General features: G+C 53.2%; 1 protein-coding gene across 2 annotated transcripts in view; it reads left to right on the plus strand.

Annotated features, from left to right (window-relative positions):
• Positions 1-22,532, plus strand: part of CSMD1 (CUB and Sushi multiple domains 1) — a 2,062,046-nt gene that overhangs the window by 2,018,891 nt on the left and 20,623 nt on the right. For both annotated transcript variants that reach the window (XM_070047233.2, XM_070047234.2), the window contains exons 55-64: positions 4,475-4,663; positions 6,011-6,184; positions 7,668-7,850; positions 12,039-12,215; positions 12,785-12,964; positions 13,842-14,015; positions 14,257-14,430; positions 15,558-15,631; positions 20,751-20,862; positions 22,345-22,524. In XM_070047233.2, coding sequence (XP_069903334.2) covers positions 4,475-4,663; positions 6,011-6,184; positions 7,668-7,850; positions 12,039-12,215; positions 12,785-12,964; positions 13,842-14,015; positions 14,257-14,430; positions 15,558-15,631; positions 20,751-20,862; positions 22,345-22,524 — 1,617 coding nt within the window. The remainder of the gene's footprint in view (positions 1-4,474; positions 4,664-6,010; positions 6,185-7,667; positions 7,851-12,038; positions 12,216-12,784; positions 12,965-13,841; positions 14,016-14,256; positions 14,431-15,557; positions 15,632-20,750; positions 20,863-22,344; positions 22,525-22,532) is intronic.

Below are 22,532 nucleotides of genomic sequence, written 5' to 3' on the forward strand. Positions count from 1 at the left end.
GGAGCAACCAGGACAGAACCAGCACCCCAACCGGGACTAGAACCCAGAGTGCCGGCGCCACAGGCAGAGGATTAGCCTAGTGAGCCATGGCACCGGCCTCACACAATGATTTTTAAAGAAACTTTTATCAGAAGAAAACCATAGGGAATCAAAAGGAATATTTGCCTATTTTACAAGTGATTGAAGGACTGCAGATCGGGTGCTCATCAGAAGAGAGGAGTTATGGGTAGCAACGTTGCACGTTGCCTTGTGGTTCAAGTGCACCCAGGATGCTTTGGGCCTTGGTGCTCCTGCCCGAGGCAGAGCTGCTGACATAGGGGCCCATATGGTGCTTGTTAAAAACGGGCTGAGGACCGAACGTGTCCTATTTGCAGTCTGCCATCTGAATGAAATAGCCCCTCCACCTTTCTCTGTCCATCGCTGGTAGCAGGAAGAAAGCACTGGAGAATAAGTGTCGGGCTTTTCAGGGGCGTGGGGTGTGAGCGCAGCGAGGATGCTGGCCTCGCCTGCCCTCCAAGTCAGGGGAATCCAGGCCCCTTTGGCCCCAGAGAGCTGCTCGTGCTGTCCAGCGAGGGCCGCATCACAGCGACCTTGTTTCCATTGTGAGGACCACAGAGAAGACGTCACCTGCTCCTGCGAGCTCACTGTGCCTCCACCAGTGTTATTGGACACTGCTTACAAAAATTTCAGGCAGAAGCTTAGTCCACAGCATTCTGTTTTTTAAGTCTTAATTCTACCATTTGTATTTAGTTTTCCTTTTTGCCTGAGGACTGTATTGGAATTAAAAGAAATCATATTCATGGTTTGCTTTTCAAAACAAACACCAATAAAAATACATTTAGCCCAGGGCTGGCACTGTGGCGCAGCAGATTAACACCCTGGCCTGAAACACCAGTATCCCATATGGGCGCCGGTTCGAGACCTGGCTGCTCTACTTCTGATCCAGCTCTCAGCTATGGCCTGGGAAAGCAGTAGAAGATGGCCCAAGTCCTTGGGTCCCTGCCCCCGTGTGGGATATCTGGAAGAAGCTCCTAGCTCCTGGCTTTGGATCGGGCCAGCTCCAGCCATTGCAGCCAACTGGGGAGTGAACCATCGGATGGAAGACCTCTCTCTCTCTCTCTCTCTCTCTCTCCCCCTCCCTCCCTGCCTCTCCTCTCTCTGTGTAACTCTGACTTTCAAATAAATAAATAAATAAATACCTCGAGTCCAAGGCCCATCCCCCACAACAGTAAGCTCTTAGGAGACGTTGAGGCTACATCATGCAAACATGTTGCTTGTGGGAGGTGATGCTGATGCCCAAGCTTAGTGGGCGGCTGGGGTTCTGCCTGGACTTCCGACCTGAGACGAGTTCGGATGCTCAACCTCCACCTACCTCAGAGGCTTCAAAGTAAAACCCACTGATGCCTCAGTTCGCCATTAATTTATGCATTTTAATTCATGAATAATTATAGTGAAAAGTACATGAGGGAATATATTGTTTTTAATGTAAGAAATTACTCCTTTTTTTCCCTGAGAACTACAGGTGTGACTCAAAATTACATTATTCAGCTCAAATCATTGAAGTCTTCCATTTGTCACAAATACCAGGATGCAAGCAACATATGGAAAGCTGCAGGGTTACTGTGGGAGGTGCATGGCCCAAGGAGCACAGAGACACCACTGCCCTGGCTGTGGTGAGCTCTCAGGCCATGCCCTGTGCCCACCCTCGCCTCATGGTCACCCAGCCCAGACCCACGCGTGCGCAGAGAGAAGGCTCAGACGAATGCGTGTGCAGAGAGAAGGCTCAGACGAATGCGTGTGTAGAGAAGGCCCAGACCCACGCGTGCGCAGAGAGAAGGCCCAGACCCACGTGTGTGCAGACAGAATGCCCAGACCAACACACGTGCAGAGAGAAGGCCCAGACCCACGCGTGTGTAGAGAAGGCCCAGACCCACGCGTGTGCAGAGAGAAGGCCCAGACCAACATGTGTGCAGACAGAAGGCCCAGACCAGCGCATGTGCAGAGAGAAGGCCCAGACCAGCGCATGTGCAGAGAGAAGGCTGAGACCAACACGTGTGCAGAAAGAAGGCCCGGACCCACGCGCGTGCAGAGAGAAGGCCCAGACCCACACGTGTGCAGAGAAGGCCCAGTGTCTGTGAAAAGCTCGCGAGGAGCCTGGAATTGGAATCTGCCATCTTCCTGTGTCATCAGAGGGCGTTCACAAATCATGGGCATCAGTCGTCCAGCGCGAGCCCAGTGAGGAAAAGCAGGCGGCTGGCACAGCCCCAGTAGTTCGCCATTGCCCCAGGGTCGCTCGTCAGCTGTCTGCAGTCACTGCGTGGGAAGAGGCAGATAACTGGGTCAGAGGGCGTTACTGGTCCCCAGCATTCTCAAAGGGCCCTGGAAGCATGACCCCGAGGCACAGACCTTTGTATTTGTGCTAATTCAAGGATTCTTAAGGTGTCTGTAAGATACCTTACGCATTAGGCATGCGTAAGAGAAGGGATAAAGAGGTTTAATGAGTAAACTTTAAAATATCATTGAGAGCTGCAAGTATAAAAAATGAGAGGAATAGCCATTTGGAATTCACGTCACCAAGAGACACTGTCATATCTTCACAGGGGCTTGAACTCCCGACCAGCCGCCTGTTCCCATTGGAGCAGTCTTCATGCCTTTGGTCTGAGCATCCTAGTAGCATGTCCCCTGGCCCTCTGGCATGCACAGATGGCTTCATGAAACACGTGTGTGCGCTGACTTTCTCACCCTGGGCCAAGTGTGCGACACAGCAGCATTCTCGTTCTTCCGGCTAATGGAACTCCGTTCGCTGTCGGGTTTGTGCACCTGGACACTGAGCCCTCATGGTCTGAGGACGGGATGCTGAGATGAGCCTCCCACAGGTCTTGGGATTCATTTCCGTACTCCCGGCGTCGTGTCACAAACCGCGGGCAGAACGTGGCTTCTGCAGGGCCTGGCGTGGACTCACAATCCCTCCACGCCATTGCTGTCACGCCGTCTCCACGCTGCCAACCTCTTCCCGCCAGAGCAGAAGGAGGAATAACACAGACAGGACAGACTGGGCACTAAGGAGCATTCCCGCGGGTCGCTTGCTCTCCACACGCGCCTGTCCACAGCAGGAACGTGCGGCTACAGTGTTCTCTGTGCGAGGTGTCCGATCATGGCTGCTTCTGTGCCCCTGGCACAGCACACCAGGGGATCTCCTAGGCAACCTCGGGAGTAATCGGGAAGGATTATAAAGGGACTTGTCTGAGGCAGCTCTATGCAGGACTAAGAAAGTTCGCAGGCTGGACAACGGCAGTGTTCGCGTGCACACCACCTCCTCCCGGGCTCCGGGCCTTCATTGCCGGCCAGCATCTTTGCACTGTTTTAAGGGTGTCAAGGGGCTGGGGCTCAGCAAAATCTCGCCTCTATGTTCCAGAAGGTTTTCCACAATGACGGCGTCACCTCTCACCACGGCCGGGGAAAGTTACAGCCGCGGTCACAGAACCCTGTTGCTGAGCTCACCCGGGCTTATACCCACCTCCAGGGAGCCCCGGGCCTGGAGAAGGGCCGGCACAGGGGCTCCGGCTGTCCGGCCAGGCTGTCCGTGCTCCTGCTGGTGCCAGAGCCGGCCTGGCCTGGGCAGGTGGCGCCAGCCTTCCAGGAGTGTCACGTTGCTTCTGAGCGGGGATGCGGGTATTTCCGGGGTTTGTGTTGCGGCCTAATCACAGAGGCAGTGCAGGATGGGGCTCTGGGAATATTTGCTGCTGGGTTGTTTGTTTTGTCTTGGACGCACCAGATCTGGAGACTTCCTTCTGCCAACTCCGGGTTCCTTACAAGCAGCGCTGTCCCCCCACTCTGACAGGGCGCTTTGTGAGCCTGGGTCTGCCCTTCCGCTTCCTGCTTGTTACAGATGGCAGCTTGCGGGAGGCGCTGGCACCTGCCTGAGACACACCTGGAAGCACCAGCGCAGGAGGCCCACTGCAGGTCACGGCTGCAGCTGTGCGGGCTTGTGGCTCCCTGCCTCCCGCCAGCACCCAGGCTGACGGAGGAACCCGAGCATGGGCGTGCACTCTCACTGGGGGCTCGGGCCTCACGGCAGAGGCCGGCTGCACCCACATGTCTAACAGGAGCAGTGTCGCTGTCACTCACGTCCGACATTAATGGGAACAGCTGTGGTCCTACGTGTCACAGCATTGATGCACCAAGGGAATGGCCGCTGCACTGCACACTGCCCTGAGATCCACACTTGAGTACAGACCCTCAGACTGAACGCCAGCCAGTGTCATTTATCCATTCTTAGAACGTACACACAAAGCGGGAAGACATTGTCACTAAGGAGTCGTGTAAGGGAATTTGCCTGGTATGTTAACGTGGCCATGGGAGCAGAGCTCTCGCTGGGATTGTTAGCAACACCCTGGTCCCGAGTGGTGGGTGGAATTCTCGGCTGCCCCTCCTCTGCTGTCCCTAACGCTGAGCGGGGTGCTTTGTCTTCCAGTGGTGAACTGCTCAGACCCCGGCTTCGTGGACAACGCCGTCCGCCACGGGCAGCGGGGCCTCCCGGAGAGCTTCAAGTATGGCATGAGTGTCCTGTTTCACTGCAAAAAGGGGTTTTACCTGCTGGGGTCGTCGGCCCTGACCTGCACGGCGAGCGGCCTGTGGGACCGCTCCCTGCCCAGTTGTTTGGGTGAGTGGAGATTCCTTGCGGGCTTTGCGCCATGGGGCGCCAGAAGAGCTCCGACAGAACACGTCGCATTTTTGTGTGTTGGGGGAAGGGTACCGGGTTCCACCACTCCCTGCCCCCCTCCCTCACCAGTCAGGTCAGTTCTAGGGGTGTTAGGCCCACTGGACCAAGAAGCACCAAACACAACTTACGTTCTTTTTAAGGGGAAAGGGAAACCCTGAGGTGAGCGCTCGCAGCCCTGGCCCCAGAAAGGGACCCGGGCCATGGGACTCCCTCTGCAGCAGCTCTGTCTGCCTCCACTTACCCTGCAGAGCGGCTTCCTCTGTGTGGTCCCAGCCCCCCGTCTCTCAGCCTCGCTGTCTGCTGTCCCAGGTTCAGAAATGCTGGCACAGGGCTTGTCGGTGCACTTCCGTCCAGGGGACCTGCCCTGAGACCCGTGAGTGGGTCCCCTGCAGTCAGTGGTGACTACGATAACAAACAACACCAACCACCACGCCAACATGGCGTCCTCCTGATTAACCCGGCATTGCCGGGAGGGTGAAGGTGCTCTCCCTGGCAGAGCCACAGATGGCTGCCACGGTCCCTCCTGACAGCCCCGCAGCACCCCGTCTGTCAGTGTGTCAGCAGCAAGGGGCACTCCCCAAGAAGGCCATCCTCGGCCTTCTGTCACTAGTGAACTCGGGTTGTCCAGGGCCGCAGGGAATTGGAGGAAAAGCTGTTCCTTGCTTTGGCTTCTTTTAAAATCGCGCAAAAGCAAAGCGGTTCTTGAAATCATAAGCTTGCCTCCTTCCCACGCGTCCTGTGTGCATCAGGAAAGCAGAGAGCAGCGCCCACAGCACACGGCTGGCGCTGCTCCGCCCGAGAAGTGCGGGCCGGGAATGGGCTGGTGCGGATGTTTTTCTTCCGAGTTTGGCACATGACCTCTCACAGTGTACGTGGAACCGTGTCTCCACCTCCCCCTTTAACAGCAGAGCTGGCTTCCAAGGAAAAGAAGGACGATCACTAAGAGAAGGAAAGGCTGAGCCTTACGTAGCAGGCGCACGTGGCAGCGTGAGGCCTCCGCACCGGCTGTCTGCGTCTGCTTTCCCTGCCTTCGCTCCGGGGATTCGCCAGAGGAATTAGCTCTTTTTTTCTTTCCAAATCATTTCCTCTCGGTCAGGCCTTTCCTTCGCTTGGGTAAATGACCACGGGGCAGTGGCCCCATCTGACGTGGCTGTGTCTTACCTGCAGGGGATGGCAGGGACATGCCAGCACGTGTGTGCAACCGTGTCAGCCCAGGGGCTCACCAGCGCAAACTGGTTCACCCGGGGCACTGTGCTCACTTACCTGTGTGCTTTTCTTTTCCCTAAGTCATATCGTGTGGGCACCCAGGGGTCCCAGCCAACGCCGTGCTGACCGGAGAGAGGTTCACCTACGGGGCCACAGTCCACTACTCATGCAGTGGGGGCCGAAGCCTTGTGGGCAACAGCACCCGGGTTTGCCAGGAGGACAGTCACTGGAGTGGGGCCCTCCCCCACTGCACAGGTGAGACGTGCCCGTGGGGACCTGGGAACCTGTGTGTGCCCACGGGGACCAACACACGTGCCCCTGGGACCTGTGTGTGCCCACGGGGACCTGTGCACACGCCGCTGGGGACCTGTGACCTGTGTGTGCCCACGAGGACCAGCGCACACGCCCCTGGGGACCTGTGTGTGCCCACGGGGACCTGTGCACACGCCCCTGAGACCTGTGTGTGCCCACGGGGACCAGTGCACATGCCCCTGGGGACCTGTGTGTGCCCACGGGGACCAGTGCACACGCCCCTGGGGACCTGTGTGTGCCCACGGGGACCAACACACATGCCCCTGGGGACCTGTGTGTGCCCACGGGGACCAACACATGTGCCCCTGGGGACCTGTGTGTGCCCACGGGGACCAGCGCACATGCCCCTGGGACCTGTGTGTGCCCATGGGGACCAGCGCACATGCCCCTGGGGACCTGTGGGTGCCCTCAGGGACCACTGTGCAGGAACACGCGGCAGCAGAACCCAGCTGCACATGTCTCTGCCGTGTGCCGTGGGGGTGCCAGGCGCCCGTCACTTCCCTCTCACGGCTGCAGGAGCCTGTGCCCTCTGGCTCACAAACCAGCTTCCCTTGACGCCATGTGCCCTGGCCTGTGCTTTATTGTTTTTCTCTGCTTCCTCACAATCCTTCCATGTTTTGGCACCATATTGTCAGTCGTGACACTGATCCACTTAGGAACATTCTTACTTCATTCTTCCATGAGTATTTTTAAATTCAGTTCAGCTCAGTGCATCAGCAGGTCTGGACATGGCTATGCAGAGTCGCCCCTCTCATTTGCCTCCTGGTGCACCCCCTCTGCTGCCGCCTCCCTCCAGAGGGCACCTACTGCATTCACCATCCCCATTGCTTCACTGCTCCCAGAGTCTCTCATTTACTCTCACAAGTGAATTGAATTGGCTGTTTTGATTTGTGACACAAGAACAGTCTATTTTTTAAAGATTTTTATTCATGTGTTTAAAAGGCAGAGTTAGAGAGAGGAGAAAGAAAGAGAGATAGTTCTTCTATCAGCTGGTTCGCTCCCCAAATGGCTGCAACGGCTGGAGCTGGGCCGATCCGAAGCCAGGAGTAGGAGCTTCTTCCAGGTCTGCCACACAGGGACCCACGCACTTGGGCCATCTTCCACTGCTTTCCCGGGCACAATAGCAAGGAGCTGGATCAGAAGTAGAGTAGCCAGGACTTGAACGGGCGCCCTTATGGGATGCCAGCACTGCAGGCAGCAGCTTCACCCACTACGCCGCAGTGCCAGCCCCAAGAAGAGTCTCCTGTGTTCTTGCGCTTTGGGCTTGTCATAAAGAAAATCTCTCTTCCCAATCACCAGAATGCCATCCAGCCAACCGCCATGTTGGATATTTAATTGAACGGCTTTCCACTGTGTTGAAACCTAGCAACTTGTGCCAACCAAGTCTTGCACGCCTGTAAATGACCGCTTGTGTTCACACCCACAGGGAACAACCCTGGGTTCTGTGGCGACCCAGGGACCCCCGCCCATGGGTCTCGGCTTGGGGATGAGTTCAAGACCAAGAGCCTGCTCCGCTTCTCCTGTGAGATGGGCCACCAGCTGAGGGGCTCCGCCGAGCGAACCTGCTTGAGCAACGGCTCGTGGTCGGGACTGCAGCCCGTGTGTGAGGGTGAGTAGCTGGAGCCACACAGCTCGTGCTGAAAACTCCGCGGAAACCCCAGAGGTGGGGACACGCTGTACAGTGAAACCCTCCCCCGGCCCTGACACAAGTCCGTGATGCGAGCACCATCCGCGTCCTACTGCATGCGTGGAGAGATCCGGCCTGAGTGAACATCCTTCACGCTGCCCCTCATCCTGTGAAAGTTGGCAACCCGAGTGGAGGCTTCCGGCTTCCCCCGATGGCCCTGGGGAACGAGCGGGGTTAAGGAGCCATGAGGATGAGCAGTAAGCGTCCCAGGCAGGAAGTCCTGCAGGCTGCAAGCAGGTTTCAGTTCCGGTCATTGCCAGTCTGTGGGTGGCCGTGTGCAGAGCACCCTGCTACACGGCAGCTCGGACGTGTTCTGGGTCCTGTGTCATTTGCAGGGAATCTGTTCGGGTGTGGTATCTGGGAGGCATGGTAGGAAACGGTGAGCGGCCCCACCAGTGAGTGAGGAAACAGCTGGCACGTTATAGATGCTGTGCCCAGTGTCGCCCACGTCTGCCCCCAGCAGAGGTGCACGGGGACAGGATGGACGTGATTTGTTTAGAGCTCAGGAGATCACGTTTGGAATTCAGACAGATCAGACCATGCGTGTGAGGAATTCCTTGCGAGCAAACTTCTAATTAAGTGTGTGTTTGGTAAGTGTGAAACACTTCCTATATAATTTGGCTCTAACAGAAACAGAACCAGAAACACAAATCAAGATTAAGCTTCAATTCTTCTCCTCTTTGCCATAATTCTTTCTCTTTCTTATTTTATATTTTTGATAAGTAACAAATAATATATGTCTATAGACTGTATTATCTATATACCTATATGTCTATAGACTATTATGTTACTATGTTACAGCATTCTGTATATAATAAGATAGTCTATGATGCATATACATGCCTGCATATGTAATACAGATTTGTGTGTGCGTGCATACATCAGTATAAATGTATGGCCATATGTTGATCCTCATTTAGACTCAAAGATTATATTGGGCTGGCACTGCAGCTCACTAGGCTAATCCTCCGCCTGCGGCGCCGGCACCCCGGGTTCTAATCCCGGTTATGGTGCTGGATTCTGTCCCAGTTGCTCCTCTTCCAGTCCAGCTCTCTGCTGTGGCCCGGGAGTACAGTGGAGGATGGCCCAAGTGCTTGGGCCCTGCACCCACAAGGGAGACCAGGAGGAGGTGCCTGGCTTCTGGCTTCGGATGGGTGCAGTGCGCCGGCCATAGCACCCTTTGTGGGGGTGAACCAACGGAAGGAAGACCTTTCTCTCTGTCTCTCTCTCACTGTCTAACTCTGCCTGTCAAAAAAAGAAATTATATTGGACTATATATATACATATATATGTGTGTATATATATAAAAGTTGTACGCACCTGCTGCCTCGCCAGGCACATTAGCAGGGAGCTAGATTGGAAGAGGGGCAGAGAGGACTTAAACATCCCGGATGGGACTCCCCAGTGGACCACTGTGCCGGTCCCTAGATGTCATTCTGTGCAACTGCATATCACAGTTCCGGTATTAATTTATCCTTCCCATTAAAAGGTTGAGGGCTGCATCCTCTCTGGAATTTTATTTCATGTTTAGAGCGTTCACTCAGATGTACGCAGGCGGCAGCCAGACACTGGGTGTGAGCCGGGGGCATTTTAGATGCCTGGACATGGAGTGCTCTCAGCGGGACAGCCTTTCAGCTCTGGAGGTGGCACAGACAACAGCGAGCCCAAACCCTGCTTTGCAGCCTGAGCGAAGCGTACGATGAGCGCAGCCTTCATGGCCGCCCCGGGAGCGGAACACAGACCGTGAAACCCGGGGCTGTTCACCTGGGCCTGCGCATGTTCTGTCCCGTGCACCGCCGTGTGCTCCAGACTTGCTGACCCAGAAGCTGAAAGGAAACGGTGGAGAGTGAGAAATGTCATTCTAAGGACCCTCTCTGGGCCTGTAATGGAGCCATGACTTCTAGTCTAGTGAAGTGTACATGGGCTCATCTGAATAACAGCTTCATGAGATGCCACTTCTGCACTGGACCTAATGCAGACAGTGCAAAGGATTCTTAAAATAGCATCTGACTTTGCTAAGGTTAGACCTTTTAAAAAATGTCCTATAAAACCCTGAGAAACTAACTTATCCATCAGCAGCTAAATACACAAAGGTGCCGTGAGTGGCTGGCATCATGGTACGGTGGGTTAAGCCACCGCCTGCGATGCCAGCTTCCCACGTAAGTGCTGATTCATGTCCCGGCTGCTCCGTTTCCCATCCAGCTCCTTGCTGAAGGGAATAGGAAAGCAGTGGGAGATGGCCCCGTGCAGGTCCCTGCCACCCACATGGGAGACCTGGATGGAGCGCTGGGCTCCTTCCTGGGTGCAGCCCAACCCAGCTCGCTGCTGCTGGAGGAGCTAACAGAGGGAAGATATTTCTGTCTCTCTTCTTCTTTCTTCCTGTCTCTGTGTAACTCTGCCTTTCCAGTAAATTAATAAATCTTTTTTAAAAGTAGCATGAAAATGTTGCAATGCTGACAGTATTTCTCAAATGTTCTGGGCCTGTCCATACTGCATTGCACAATGCAAAAATCTTGCAAAGCTGGGTGAGCATTGGAAAGTAATCTCTGAAATGGCCAGTGCAAACTGGAAGCACATCATTGTGAAATGAAAAGAAAGAATGAGAAAGAAAGGAGGGTGGGCGGGAAGTCTCACTGTGCTCCTAAATGTGCCCCCCACCCGTGGATTTTTGTTCTATCAGAGAGGATAAAGGATGTAAGCCAGGTCTGGGATGGGCTTTGTCCCCGCCTTGTAACTGAATGCCAGTCAACATTGTGCTTACCAACTCCACTGCCATGGACCACTTTGGGTTTTTCCTCTCTCAGAGCCCCCTCCATGCCACTATGGATGGAGGACTTTGACTCTAATAAATCCTGCTTTTAAATATAAAAAAAGAAATACATGAAATCTGTTCACCTTATATAAATAAAAAATAAAAAGAAACTGAAAGATAGGATTTAGGATGCTTTACTTAGAAATGCAAAATGCTTGAAAGGGTAAAGCACTTACCGTGGTTGGGCATCACACAATGTATACATGCAATAAAGCATCACATCACATGATACCCCAGGAGTGTGTGCACCTGTGTAGGTCTGCTAGAAATAAAAATGCTGGAGTTAATTAAAAAACGTGTAAACCCTATACAACATTGCAGCCTGTGTCCTTCCATGTTTTTAAGAAAAATATGTGTTTTCAGGCTAGATGTGAAAGGGGAGCAAATAAATATGCAAAAACCATTTTGAAATCTGCTGGTCGTTTTGGGTAGTCCTGTGATGCAGTAATTAAATTGCAGCCAAGCATCACATTCTGTATTTGTCTGCCTATTGTGCATTTTCGTGCTAGGGTTAAAAAGAAACATAACAATCCTACTAAATACAGTCATCTAAAATGGGCAAAAACCAGAATTACCGAATGAGACCCTCACCTTGAAACGCACCCAGCAGCTGCGGACTGTTCCCGTTGCCGACTGAGGAGGGCACGGGCAGACGTGGGGCGCAGAGCCGCCACCCTGACCTGCAGCAGCCAGGCCTGAGTGCCTGCACGTGGTGCGGCCGTGTGCGGGCCTCTTCCCGCGTGGTGGCATTGAGACGAATTTCCCATCCACTGGGGTGCAGCCAGTCAGAGTCCTCAGCACTCTTTTGCCAAAATGAGTTCTCCGCTGAGTTTGTAATCACAGCCCGTACGTGCAGGGGCTGCTTCTGTGTAACACACATGCTCACGGAGTCCTGGGGGTTCCGTCTCGGTGTGAAAAATGAGCTCAGCCCCGAAGCAGCACGCCTTGGGTACCCAGTGCACCAAATCTTGTTTCAATTTGATGGGAAGCGTGGGCTTTGGAAGAGACAGCGTGAGTTTTCAGCTTCACACGCGTAGCTCCCCGGTGAAATAAACCTGCGAATCCCATGGCAAAATGTGGCTCCCCGGTGAAATAAACCTGCGAATCCCATGGCAAAATGTGGCTCCCCGGTGAAATAAACCTGCGAATCCCATGGCAAAATGTGGCCGAGATCTGCGAACATTCTCGGTGCTCTTGTAATGGACCTGCAGCTGCTAAACTCCGACCCTGCCTTCTCCCCGACTGGTCCAAGCCAGTCAGCGCTGGTCCCAGGTCAGCCCTCTGTGTTTCCTCCTCAGCCGTGTCCTGTGGAAATCCCGGCACGCCCACCAACGGCATGATCGTCAGCAGTGACGGCATCCTCTTCTCCAGCTCCGTCATCTATGCTTGCTGGGAGGGCTACAAGACCGCGGGGCTCATGACCCGGCACTGCACCGCCAACGGGACCTGGACCGGCACGGCTCCGGATTGCACAAGTTAGTAACCCGCGTCGCGCTGTGCTCCAGCCCGGTGCTAGCGGATCCGCTTGACAGAAGCAGAGAGAAGCAGACGTTGCCGTTTGAACGAGTTTTATTAGTTTTTGATTTCATGGAGAAAACAGGGAGGTGTGTGTTTGATTTATATCTGTGTTTGGAGTGAGTCTGTTTCTTGGGTACCTAAGCATTTTTCTCCACCGTCTTACGTGGGCGAAGCAGCGCTAAGCTTCTGGTTCTTGGGTACTGAGACTACAACACGTCCAGCCTGTGTGTCTGTGGGAAGTTCAGTCTCCAGGGAGGAAAATGTCTGGGCCTGACCCTGGCCGAGTGGGGGCCCCTGAGCCCGGGCAGGGCCGGCCGTGGGAGGGCGCTGGCTTCCCCACAGCCAGCCACCCGGAGAACAGAAATGGGGCTGCCAAAGACACAGGCTCCTGAGAGCAGGTCGGGGAGATGGGCCAGCGCAGGACTGCGTCCCTTTCGGGATTCAGTACTTTGAATGGCAGCTGCAGGACCGTGATTCCCCCTTTCACGACGCTTCTGCTTCTCTTGCTCTACCCTGCTGCCGGCAGTCGTGAGCTGCGGAGACCCCGGCACGCTGCCCAACAGCATCCAGTTTGGGAGCGACTTCACCTTCAACAGCACAGTGAGCTACCAGTGCAACCCTGGCTATCTCATGGAGCCTGCCGCGGCGGCCACGATCCGCTGCACCAGGGACGGCACCTGGAACCAGAGCAAGCCGGTCTGCAAAGGTGCGCCCTGCGCACTGGGCGGGTACTGTGTGAAGCCGCGTTTTCTTTGACTCAGCTTGCATTTACGAAGCCCTCGTTTGGGCTAAGAATCCTTGGAAATACACTTACCAGTATCAAATCACTCTTTTTATGATACTCTATCTACCTATCTATCTATCTATCTATTTATCTATCTGTCTATCTACCTACCTACCTACGTATCAGCGGTAAGTGAAGGAACAGGTGGTGGTGTCTCCACTGGGCTCCCAGGATCCAGGGTTTTGTGTGGACAGGTTCTCGTGATGCCTCCAGGACCCCTGATCCACGGCCCCCTGTCCTGTGATGGCCACCTCTTTCCTCTCTGTCCCCCGGCAGGTTAAGGGTCTTCCTGTCTTCCGTTCTTTCTCTCAACTCCTAAGGCTGCCCCTGTTCCATCCGGGGCCCTGTGTGCACCGTGTGCTGGGAGGTTCTAGGTGCGGTCATGGCAGCAGTGGTCTTGGCCCTGGGACTCTGTGTACACACTTGCAGGCTCCCGTTGCTCTTTCTCATACCCCCTGCGTTCATTAGAGTCGGCACGGGCGGGGCGGCGTGTCCCTGCAGATCTCTGCCGTTTGCCACCCGCCTCCCCTTGCTGGCCCCTCCTGGGGCCCCACACTGCCTGCCCTCTCTGCTCAGGGCACTCGGGCCCCAAACCTCACAGGTGAATCCTCAGTACTTGTGAATCAGGAGCTTGGGCGGCCAGGGCAGGGTGCATTTCCCACTGCTGTTGTGTTCACCGTCTCCCTCAGTAACTCGCTTGTGACAAGCACCCGTGGGATGGCAGCGCGGGCGGGCTGAACCGCGGGGCCGCGTTGGGCGCTCTGGGATGTGGCTGACCGCTGCTTCTTCTTGGAAACAGCGGTGCTGTGCACTCAGCCTCCGCAGGTGCACAACGGCAGGGTGGAAGGCAGCGACTTCCGCTGGGGCTCCAGCATCAGCTACAGCTGCGTGGACGGCTACCAGCTTTCTCACTCCGCCATCCTCTCCTGCGAAGGGCGCGGCGTGTGGAAGGGAGAGGTCCCTCAGTGCCTGCGTAAGTTCTGAACTCCGCCCGGGCACAGCCTAGGGGGGGGCGGGGGGGCAGCACGGTGTTGAGCGGTCCCAGCCCCAGCCCTGCGGCACTGGAGACCGTGGGCCTGGGGCCAGGGGCTTTCCTTTCAGGCGTCCGGGGGTGACTGGCAAACCTGAAAGAGTTAACAGAAACTCTTCAGGTGAGTTCTGGGTCTAACGGGACCCAGGCACCCCGGGGTGACGTTTTGGGTTGTTTCCTGCAGCCGTGTTCTGTGGAGACCCTGGCACGCCCGCCGAGGGGAGGCAGAGCGGGAAGAGCTTCACCTACAAGTCGGAAGTCCTCTTCCAGTGCAAATCTCCGTTCATCCTCGTGGGGTCTTCCCGAAGAGTGTGCCAAGCCGACGGCTCCTGGAGCGGCGTGCAGCCCATCTGCATTGGTAATGGCTCTGTGTGCCCTAAAACTGGACCGCGTGTGGTTGTGGAGATAACATCCCCATAGGGAACGCTCTGTGCAGGGCACCATTCTCTGTGCACACAGGGATCAGCTGTGCCGATCACAGCCTTGTTAAGCCGGAAGACTGCGAGAGTAACGTTGCCCTCGGTCCCGAGGTCTCCCGCTCTCCAAGCATCTCAGCTGGCTACACTGTGCACAGAAAGGCAGGGCTCCTGTCCTGGCCCCAGACTCCCCCACCGCAGAGACAGCACGGGCTGCTGCTTTGTCACTGCACATTCCAGTCTCACTGTTGGGTTAATTTTGACCACCCAATTTTACCGAGCTTCATTTTGCAAATTTGCAGTAAAGAATAATGATTTATAGCCCTGGTTGTTTTCTAAGAAATGCAGTGGTGTCTATTTAAAAAGGAAGACAGATTAGAGATAATCTAATGGAGGCATTATTCTTCATAATTAAAGGAATGCTTACTGTCAGTTGACTTAAACTCCTGGTTCACGGGCGCCATCTCTGTCCTCTCCCTGGCGAGCGGCTGCCCTGGAAAACAGGCGATGGAAATGTCGATTCCGCTTCTCTGTGAGCAGCCGGAGATCAGTGAGAGCCGTGCGGGCTCCCTGACTGCTCAGGGCTGTTTGCAAAATGTCCCCGTGGTCTCCCGTGTCCCTCTGCTCACGAGCGCTGAGTGGCCCCCTCGTTTAGAAATCTCGAGGAAGTAAAACCCCAGAAATGTACAGTAATACAATGGATGGCCAAATGAGATGGACAGCAACTGAACCCTCCTAAACCGAATGATATTTGTAGAAGACAATACATTTGCCAGCCGCATACGGGAGAGTGCAGTGGAGAATGGAATGCACTTATTCCTCTACGGGAGGGAACTACAAAGCTGTCACAGTCTGAAAACAAACTAAAGATCAACATCTAGGGAAGATGTCCGAGGAAAGCCGAAAATGGCACGCACTGGAACTTTTAACCTTCACGAAAAACACTTTGGACATTTGCCAAAACAGAAATTTCTCAGCTTCAAAAGAAGTTAGAGTTGAGTAAAATATGTTAGAATGATCACAATGATCATAACTAACCCTGTTTTTTTTTTTAACTTGTGAATTTCAGATCCTGCTCATAACAGCTGCCCAGACCCTGGTACCCCGCACTTTGGAATCCAGAATAGCTCCCGGGGATATGAGGTATTCCACTTCCATTTCACCATTCTTTTTTTTTAATGTTTGTTTGTTTGTTTATTTATTTATTTATTTTTGATAGGCAGAATGGATAGAGAGAAACAGAGAGAAAGGTCTTCCTTTTGCCGTTGGTTCACCCTCCAATGGCTGCCGTGGCTGGCACGCTGCAGCCGGCGCACCGCACTGATCCGAAGGCAGGAGCCAGGTGCTTCTCCTGGTCTCCCATGGGGTGCAGGGCCCAAGCACTTGGGCCATCCTCCACTGCACTCCCTGGCCACAGCAGAGAGCTGGCCTGGAAGAGGGGCAACCGGGATAGAATCTGGCGCCCCGACCGGGACTAGAACCCCGTGTGCCGGCACCGCTAGGTGGAGGATTAGCCTATGGAGCCGCAACGCTGGCCTTCACCATTCTTTTAAAAATAAAATGTCATCGACACGTGAATCTGTATGTCTATTGTTAATTTTTTAAAGATTTATTTTTTTATTTGAAAGAGTTTCAGAGACATAGGAGAGACATAGAGGGAGACATGGAGAGAGACAGAGAGAGAGATCTTGCATCTGCTGGTTCACTTCCCGAATGGTTACCAGGAGCCAGGAGCCGGGGTCTGCAGCCAGGTCTCCCACACAGGTGGCAAGTGCCCAGCACTTGGGCCTTCTTCCACTGCTTTTCTCAGGCCATAAGCAGGGAGCCGGATCAAAGTGGAGGAGCTGGGACCCGAGCTGGTGTCCACATGGGATGCTGGCATTGCGGGCAGCAGCTGCATCCACTGCCCCACAGCCCCCACCCCATGTATGTCAATATTTATAACTGTATCTTTTTTTGTGTTGCACAAATAGATTCATTCAAAGAGGATTCTGCATACGTTTTTACTATCAAAATCAGGATATCCTTGGGGCCAGCAGTGTGATGTAGTGTGTAAACTGCTGCCTACAATGCCGGCATCCTGTATTTGTTCTGGTTCAAGGCCCAACTGCTCCACTTCTGATCCAGCTTCCTAATAATGTGCCTGGAAAGCAGAGGAGGATGGCCCAAGTGCTTGGGTCTCTGCACCCACATAGGAGACCCAGCAGAAGCTCCTAGGTCCTGGCTTCAGTCTGGCCCAGCCCTGGCCATTTAGGCCATTTGGGGAGTGAACCAGGAGATGGAAGATTTCTCTCTCCCTCTGTGTCTCTTCTTCTCCCCCCTCCCCTTCTCTCTCTGTAACTCTGACTTTCAAATGAATAAATCTTTAGAAACGTTCAGGATAACCATATATGTAATAGTTGCTACATTTGTATTTGAAAGCATGCATGATTTTGTATGTCAGTTAAACTCATGGCAATTCTCAGATCAAGTTCACTTATTTCTGAATATCTGCACATAGAAGACTTCATTCAGGGACTTGATGTAATGGACAAATAACAAAAGAGAGAGAGAGAGAGAGAGAGAAAGGAAAAAGAGATGTGTTCAGATCCCTTATTGTAAGATTACTTGTGCTATCTTCTCCCAGTGACCTCTTGAAGCCCTGAGCTGTATTAGTACGCTGAATATCACTTTGGGATGTTCATTTGACTTTTCACAATGTATACATTAATAGTTCAGTTAATATTGGGCAAATACCTTAAAACAGAGGTAATGAAAGGGGAAGCAAAAGCTGTAAGCATCTTAAGCAGTCAACCCGCTGCATGGCTCTCGGGTGATGTGACTTTGAACCCCAGAGCTGTGGGATGCGGGATCTCAGCCACCGGAGGTCCAGCCTCAGCACTGGCCCTCGCGTGAACACCACATCACGTCCTGCAGGCAGCAGCACTCGGCTCTCTCCTGACGCCCTCCTCATCCCACCAGAGAAATCCTCCGGGCAGCTGAGAGGTCAAGACTCGTCAGCTTTAGGTTAGGTCCCGAAGGCAGCTTCAGGTCCGTGCATCTTGGATACCAATACTTGAAGCGAGTATCTCGGAATGATGGCCAGTGCCGTCTGTCGCTCTCACTGACTCACACGGAAAGCGAAAGCTTGGTTGCCACTGATCACCCTTGCTTTCAGTAATCCTTCACTGGCTGTGCACAGCGTAGTGTCAGAGGCAGTTCATGGTGAGTCGATTTAGCAGCAGCTTCCTCTGATCCCTCGCGAGGAGCCAGTGGGGACAGGGAGATCCTTGTGATCCTTACAACTGAAGTCACGGCAACATGAATGAACAGCCTCCTGCTAGTCACGTTTCCCCAAGTCCACGACCACGTGGTTCACTGAGCAATCTCTGCCGTGTGCAGGACTGTAATGTGTGGTTGTGCGTGTTGGCTCACAGGGCTGTGAAGTGTGGTCGGGTGTACGTGTTGATGCACAGGGCTGTAATGTGTAGTCAGGTGTGTGTGTTGGCTCACAGGTGTGTGTGTTGGCTCACAGGGCTGTAATGTGTGGTTGGGTGTGCATGTTGACAGGGCTATAACATGTGTTCAGGTGTGTGTTGACATGTGGGGCTGTAATGTGTGTTTGGGGGTGCATGTTTATGTGTAGGCTGTAACGTGTGGTCGAGTGTGCTTGTTGATGCACAGGGCTGTAATGTGTAGTCAGGTGTGTGTGTTGGCTCACAGGTGTGCATGTTGGATCACAGGGCTGTAATGTGTGGTCAGGTATGTGTTAACGTGCAGGACTGTAATGTGTGGTTGTGTGTGTGTGTTGGCTCACAGGACTGTAACATGTGGTCAGGTGTGTGTGTTGGCTCACAGGGCTGTAACGTGTGGTCAGGTGTGTGTGTTGGCTCACAGGGCTGTAACGTGTGGTCAGGTGTGTGTGTTGGCTCACAGGGCTGTAACATGTGGTCAGGTGTGTGTGTTGGCTCACAGGGCTGTAATGTATGGTCAGGTGTGCGTGTTGGCTCACAGAGCTGTAACGTATGGTCAGGTGTGCATGTTGGCTCACAGAGCTGTAACATGTGGTCAGGTATGTGTGTTGGCTCACAGGGCTGTAACGTGTGGTCAGGTGTGCATGTTGGCTCACAGGGCTGTAACGTGTGGTCAGGTGTATATGTTGGCTCACGGGGCTGTAATGTATGCTTGGGTGTGCATGTTGACACCCAGGGCTCTAACATGTGGGGCTATAACGTGTGGTTGGTGTACATGTTGACACCCAGGGCTATAACGTGTGGTTGGTGTACATGGTGATGCACAGGGCTGTAACATGTGGGGCTATAATGTGTGGTTGGGTGTACATGGTGATGCACAGGGCTGTAACATGTGGGGCTATAATGTGTGGTTGGGTGTACATGTTGATGCACAGGGCTGTAACATGTGGGGCTATAATGTGTGGTTGGGTGTACGTGGTGATGCACAGGGCTGTAACATGTGGGGCTATCATGTGTGGTTGGTGTACATAGTGATGCACAGGGCTGTAACATGTGGGGCTATAATGTGTGGTTGGGCGTACATGGTGATGCACGGGGCTGTAACATGTGGGGCTATCATGTGTGGTTGGTGTACATGTTGACACCCAGGGCTCTAACATGTGGGGCTATCATGTGTGGTTGGTGTACATGGTGATGCACAGGGCTGTAACATGTGGGGCTATAATGTGTGCTTGGGTGTACATGTTGATGCACAGGGCTGTAACATGTGGGGCTATCATGTGTGGTTGGGTGTACATGTTGACACCCAGGGCTGTAACATGTGGGGCTATAATGTGTGGTTGGGTGTACATGTTGATGCACAGGGCTGTAACATGTGGGGCTATCATGTGTGGTTGGGTGTACATGTTGACACCCAGGGCTGTAACATGTGGGGCTATAATGTGTGGTTGGGTGTACATGTTGATGCACAGGGCTGTAACATGTGGGGCTATCATGTGTGGTTGGGTGTACATGTTGACACCCAGGGCTGTAACATGTGGGGCTATAATGTGTGGTTGGGTGTACATGTTGATGCACAGGGCTGTAACATGTGGGGCTATCATGTGTGGTTGGTGTACATGTTGATGCACAGGGCTGTAACATGTGGGGCTATAATGTGTGGTTGGGTGTACATGTTGATGCACAGGGCTGTAACATGTGGGGCTATCATGTGTGGTTGGTGTACATGTTGATGCACAGGGCTGTAACATGTGGGGCTATAATGTGTGGTTGGGTGTGCATGTTGGCTCACAGAGCTATAACGTGTGGTCAGGTGTGCGTGTTGGCTCACAGGGCTATAACGTGTGGTCAGGTGTGCGTGTTGGTTCACGGGACTGTAACGTGTGGTCAGGTGTGCGTGTTGGCTCACGGGACTGTAACGTGTGGTCAGGTGTGCATGTTGGCTCACAGGGCTGTAACATGCGGGGCTATAATGTGTGCTTGGGTGTACATGTTGATGCACAGGGCTGTAACATGTGGGGCTATAATGTGTGGTTGGTGTACATGGTGATGCACAGGGCTGTAACATGTGGGGCTATAATGTGTGGTTGGTGTACATGTTGATGCACAGGGCTATAACATGTGGGGCTGTAATGTGTGGTTGGGTGTACATGTTGATGCACAGGGCTGTAACATGTGGGGCTATCATGTGTGGTTGGTGTGTGGTTGGTGTACATGGTGATGCACAGGACTGTAACATGTGGGGCTATAATGTGTGGTTGGTGTACATGTTGATGCACAGGGCTATAACATGTGGGGCTGTAATGTGTGGTTGGGTGTACATGGTGATGCACAGGGCTGTAACATGTGGGGCTATAACGTGTGGTTGGTGTACATGTTGATGCACAGGGCTGTAACTTGTGGGGCTATCATGTGTGGTTGGTGTACATGTTGATGCACAGGGCTGTAACATGTGGGGCTGTAATGTGTGGTTGGGTGTACATGTTGACACCCAGGGCTATAACATGTGGGGCTATCATGTGTGGTTGGTGTACATGTTGATGCACAGGGCTGTAACATGTGGGGCTATCATGTGTGGTTGGTGTACATGTTGATGCACAGGGCTGTAACATGTGGGGCTATCATGTGTGGTTGGTGTACATGGTGATACACAGGGCTGTAACTTGTGGTCGGGTGTGCGTGTTGATGCACACAGAAGCTTGAAACGACCGAGAGAGCGCTGGCGCACGTCTGCGCTGGCAGTGGCTGTGGAGCACAGCGCTGACCTGGAGTCTGCCTTGCTCTGAATCCCGTGTTGGTTTGCTCTCCAGGTTGGAAGCATGGTGTTCTTCAGGTGCAGGAAAGGCTACCATATCCAAGGCTCTACGACTCGAACTTGCCTGGCCAATTTGACGTGGAGCGGGATACAGACAGAGTGCATCCGTAAGTGGGTCCCTTTCCCCACTGGCGGCAGGAGCTGGGTATGCCAGAGGTCCGGGAAGTGTCCACCTTCACGGGTCAGGAGGACCTGGCCTGTTGTGATGCCGTCATCCTCTCCTCCGGGTGTTTCTCCAAGTTTGGGCTCCCAGGACAGCAGTGTCGGCCCTGCAGGGAGTCAGTGGTAACTGCTGGTTCTCGAGGCACCTAGACCTGTCAGACAACTCCGGAGGAAGGGGTGGGCGGGCCGAGGGCCAGAGGGCATCGATAGTCTAGCAAGCCGTCCAGGTGACGCTGAGGCCCACTCAGTCTGAGAAATGGCTGGAAACCGAGATGAGTGAGTGACACAGCTGACATTCTGGAGAGCTCACTTGTGCGTGCCATGACCACTCACCTTGGCGTCAGGTGAGCAGAGAGGTGGCCACGCGGGAGACGGGTGCCAGATGCCAGTGGGCGTGCTCTCATGGCTGCTCTTGCTCTAGGACTGAGCTGTGCATGAGTAGATAAAGTTATTTAAAGATCAAATTTCATTGTGTAATTCATTACGAGAATTAGAAAAAGAAGCTACCTGTAAGCTTAGTGGGTCAGCCATGCCTCCCGTCAGCTGTGACTGTAGTGAGATGCAGTGCCTCACTCCCCCTACGTCAGTCACGAGCACGTTGGTAGACTGCTGGAGGAACAGTGTGACGGACGCTGTCCTTTGGTGTGTGTTCGTGTCATCAGGCATGTGTTCCCCTCAGAACTGTCTTGTTCTCCACGGAGTGCTCAAACTGGATATGGATAGGATAAGCATGTGTGTGCGTAGCAGAGATCCTAATACCAGGGCCTCATTAGATTGGCAGTTGAATGCTTGCTGCAGTGTGAAATACTGACACTACTTCAAGCAACTGCATTCACCATTTAAAAGCTGTAAACCTGCTTCGTAATTCCCAGATCCTTTAATTGAGACACACACGTGATCTTTATAAAGAATGAAGTTATTTGCGATACTAGGGGCCTTCAAGAAATTCATGTGAAACTGGAATTAAAAAATAACATGACTTTTTCATTAATTCTTGAAGATCCTTCAAATAAAATAAGCATTACAACCTCATTTATTCCTAAATTATATTTTTAAAGGAAATACTGTGAATTTATTAATATACATTGAATTTTTCCATTAATTTAATTGAATAATAAATTTTCTGGAAATCAAGGCAAATTTCTAAGTATGTGCCAATCTGTGTGTGTGTGTATGTGTGTGCGTGTGTCTCATAGGACTGGCCTTTTAAGGATATTCAACACACTCTGTACCTGAATAGCATATCAGAAGTGTTACATTTATTTCAAGCTATAACCTCCACTCCAGGTCTCTGTACAGAAATTGGCAACACACACAGCACCCTTGTGGTTACTTCCATTCTCAGGCGCCTTTGCCCCCATTGACTTGTGCTAGCTGTGTAATGAACAGAGCTTCTGGGTTTCCTAACGGAATCCGTACTTTTCCAGCTCATGCCTGCCGACAGCCAGAGACCCCCGCACACGCCGACGTGAGAGCCATTGATCTCCCCACGTTTGGCTACACCCTGGTGTACACCTGCCACCCAGGGTTCTTCCTTGCAGGTGGATCAGAGCACAGGACGTGTAAAGCAGATATGAAATGGACAGGGAAGTCGCCTGTCTGTAAAAGTAAGTCA

This window comes from Oryctolagus cuniculus, chromosome 8 (genome assembly GCF_051225735.1).
Source record: "Oryctolagus cuniculus isolate XC-2025 breed Fujian yellow rabbit chromosome 8, ASM5122573v1, whole genome shotgun sequence".
NCBI classification, from domain to species: Eukaryota; Metazoa; Chordata; class Mammalia; order Lagomorpha; family Leporidae; genus Oryctolagus; species Oryctolagus cuniculus.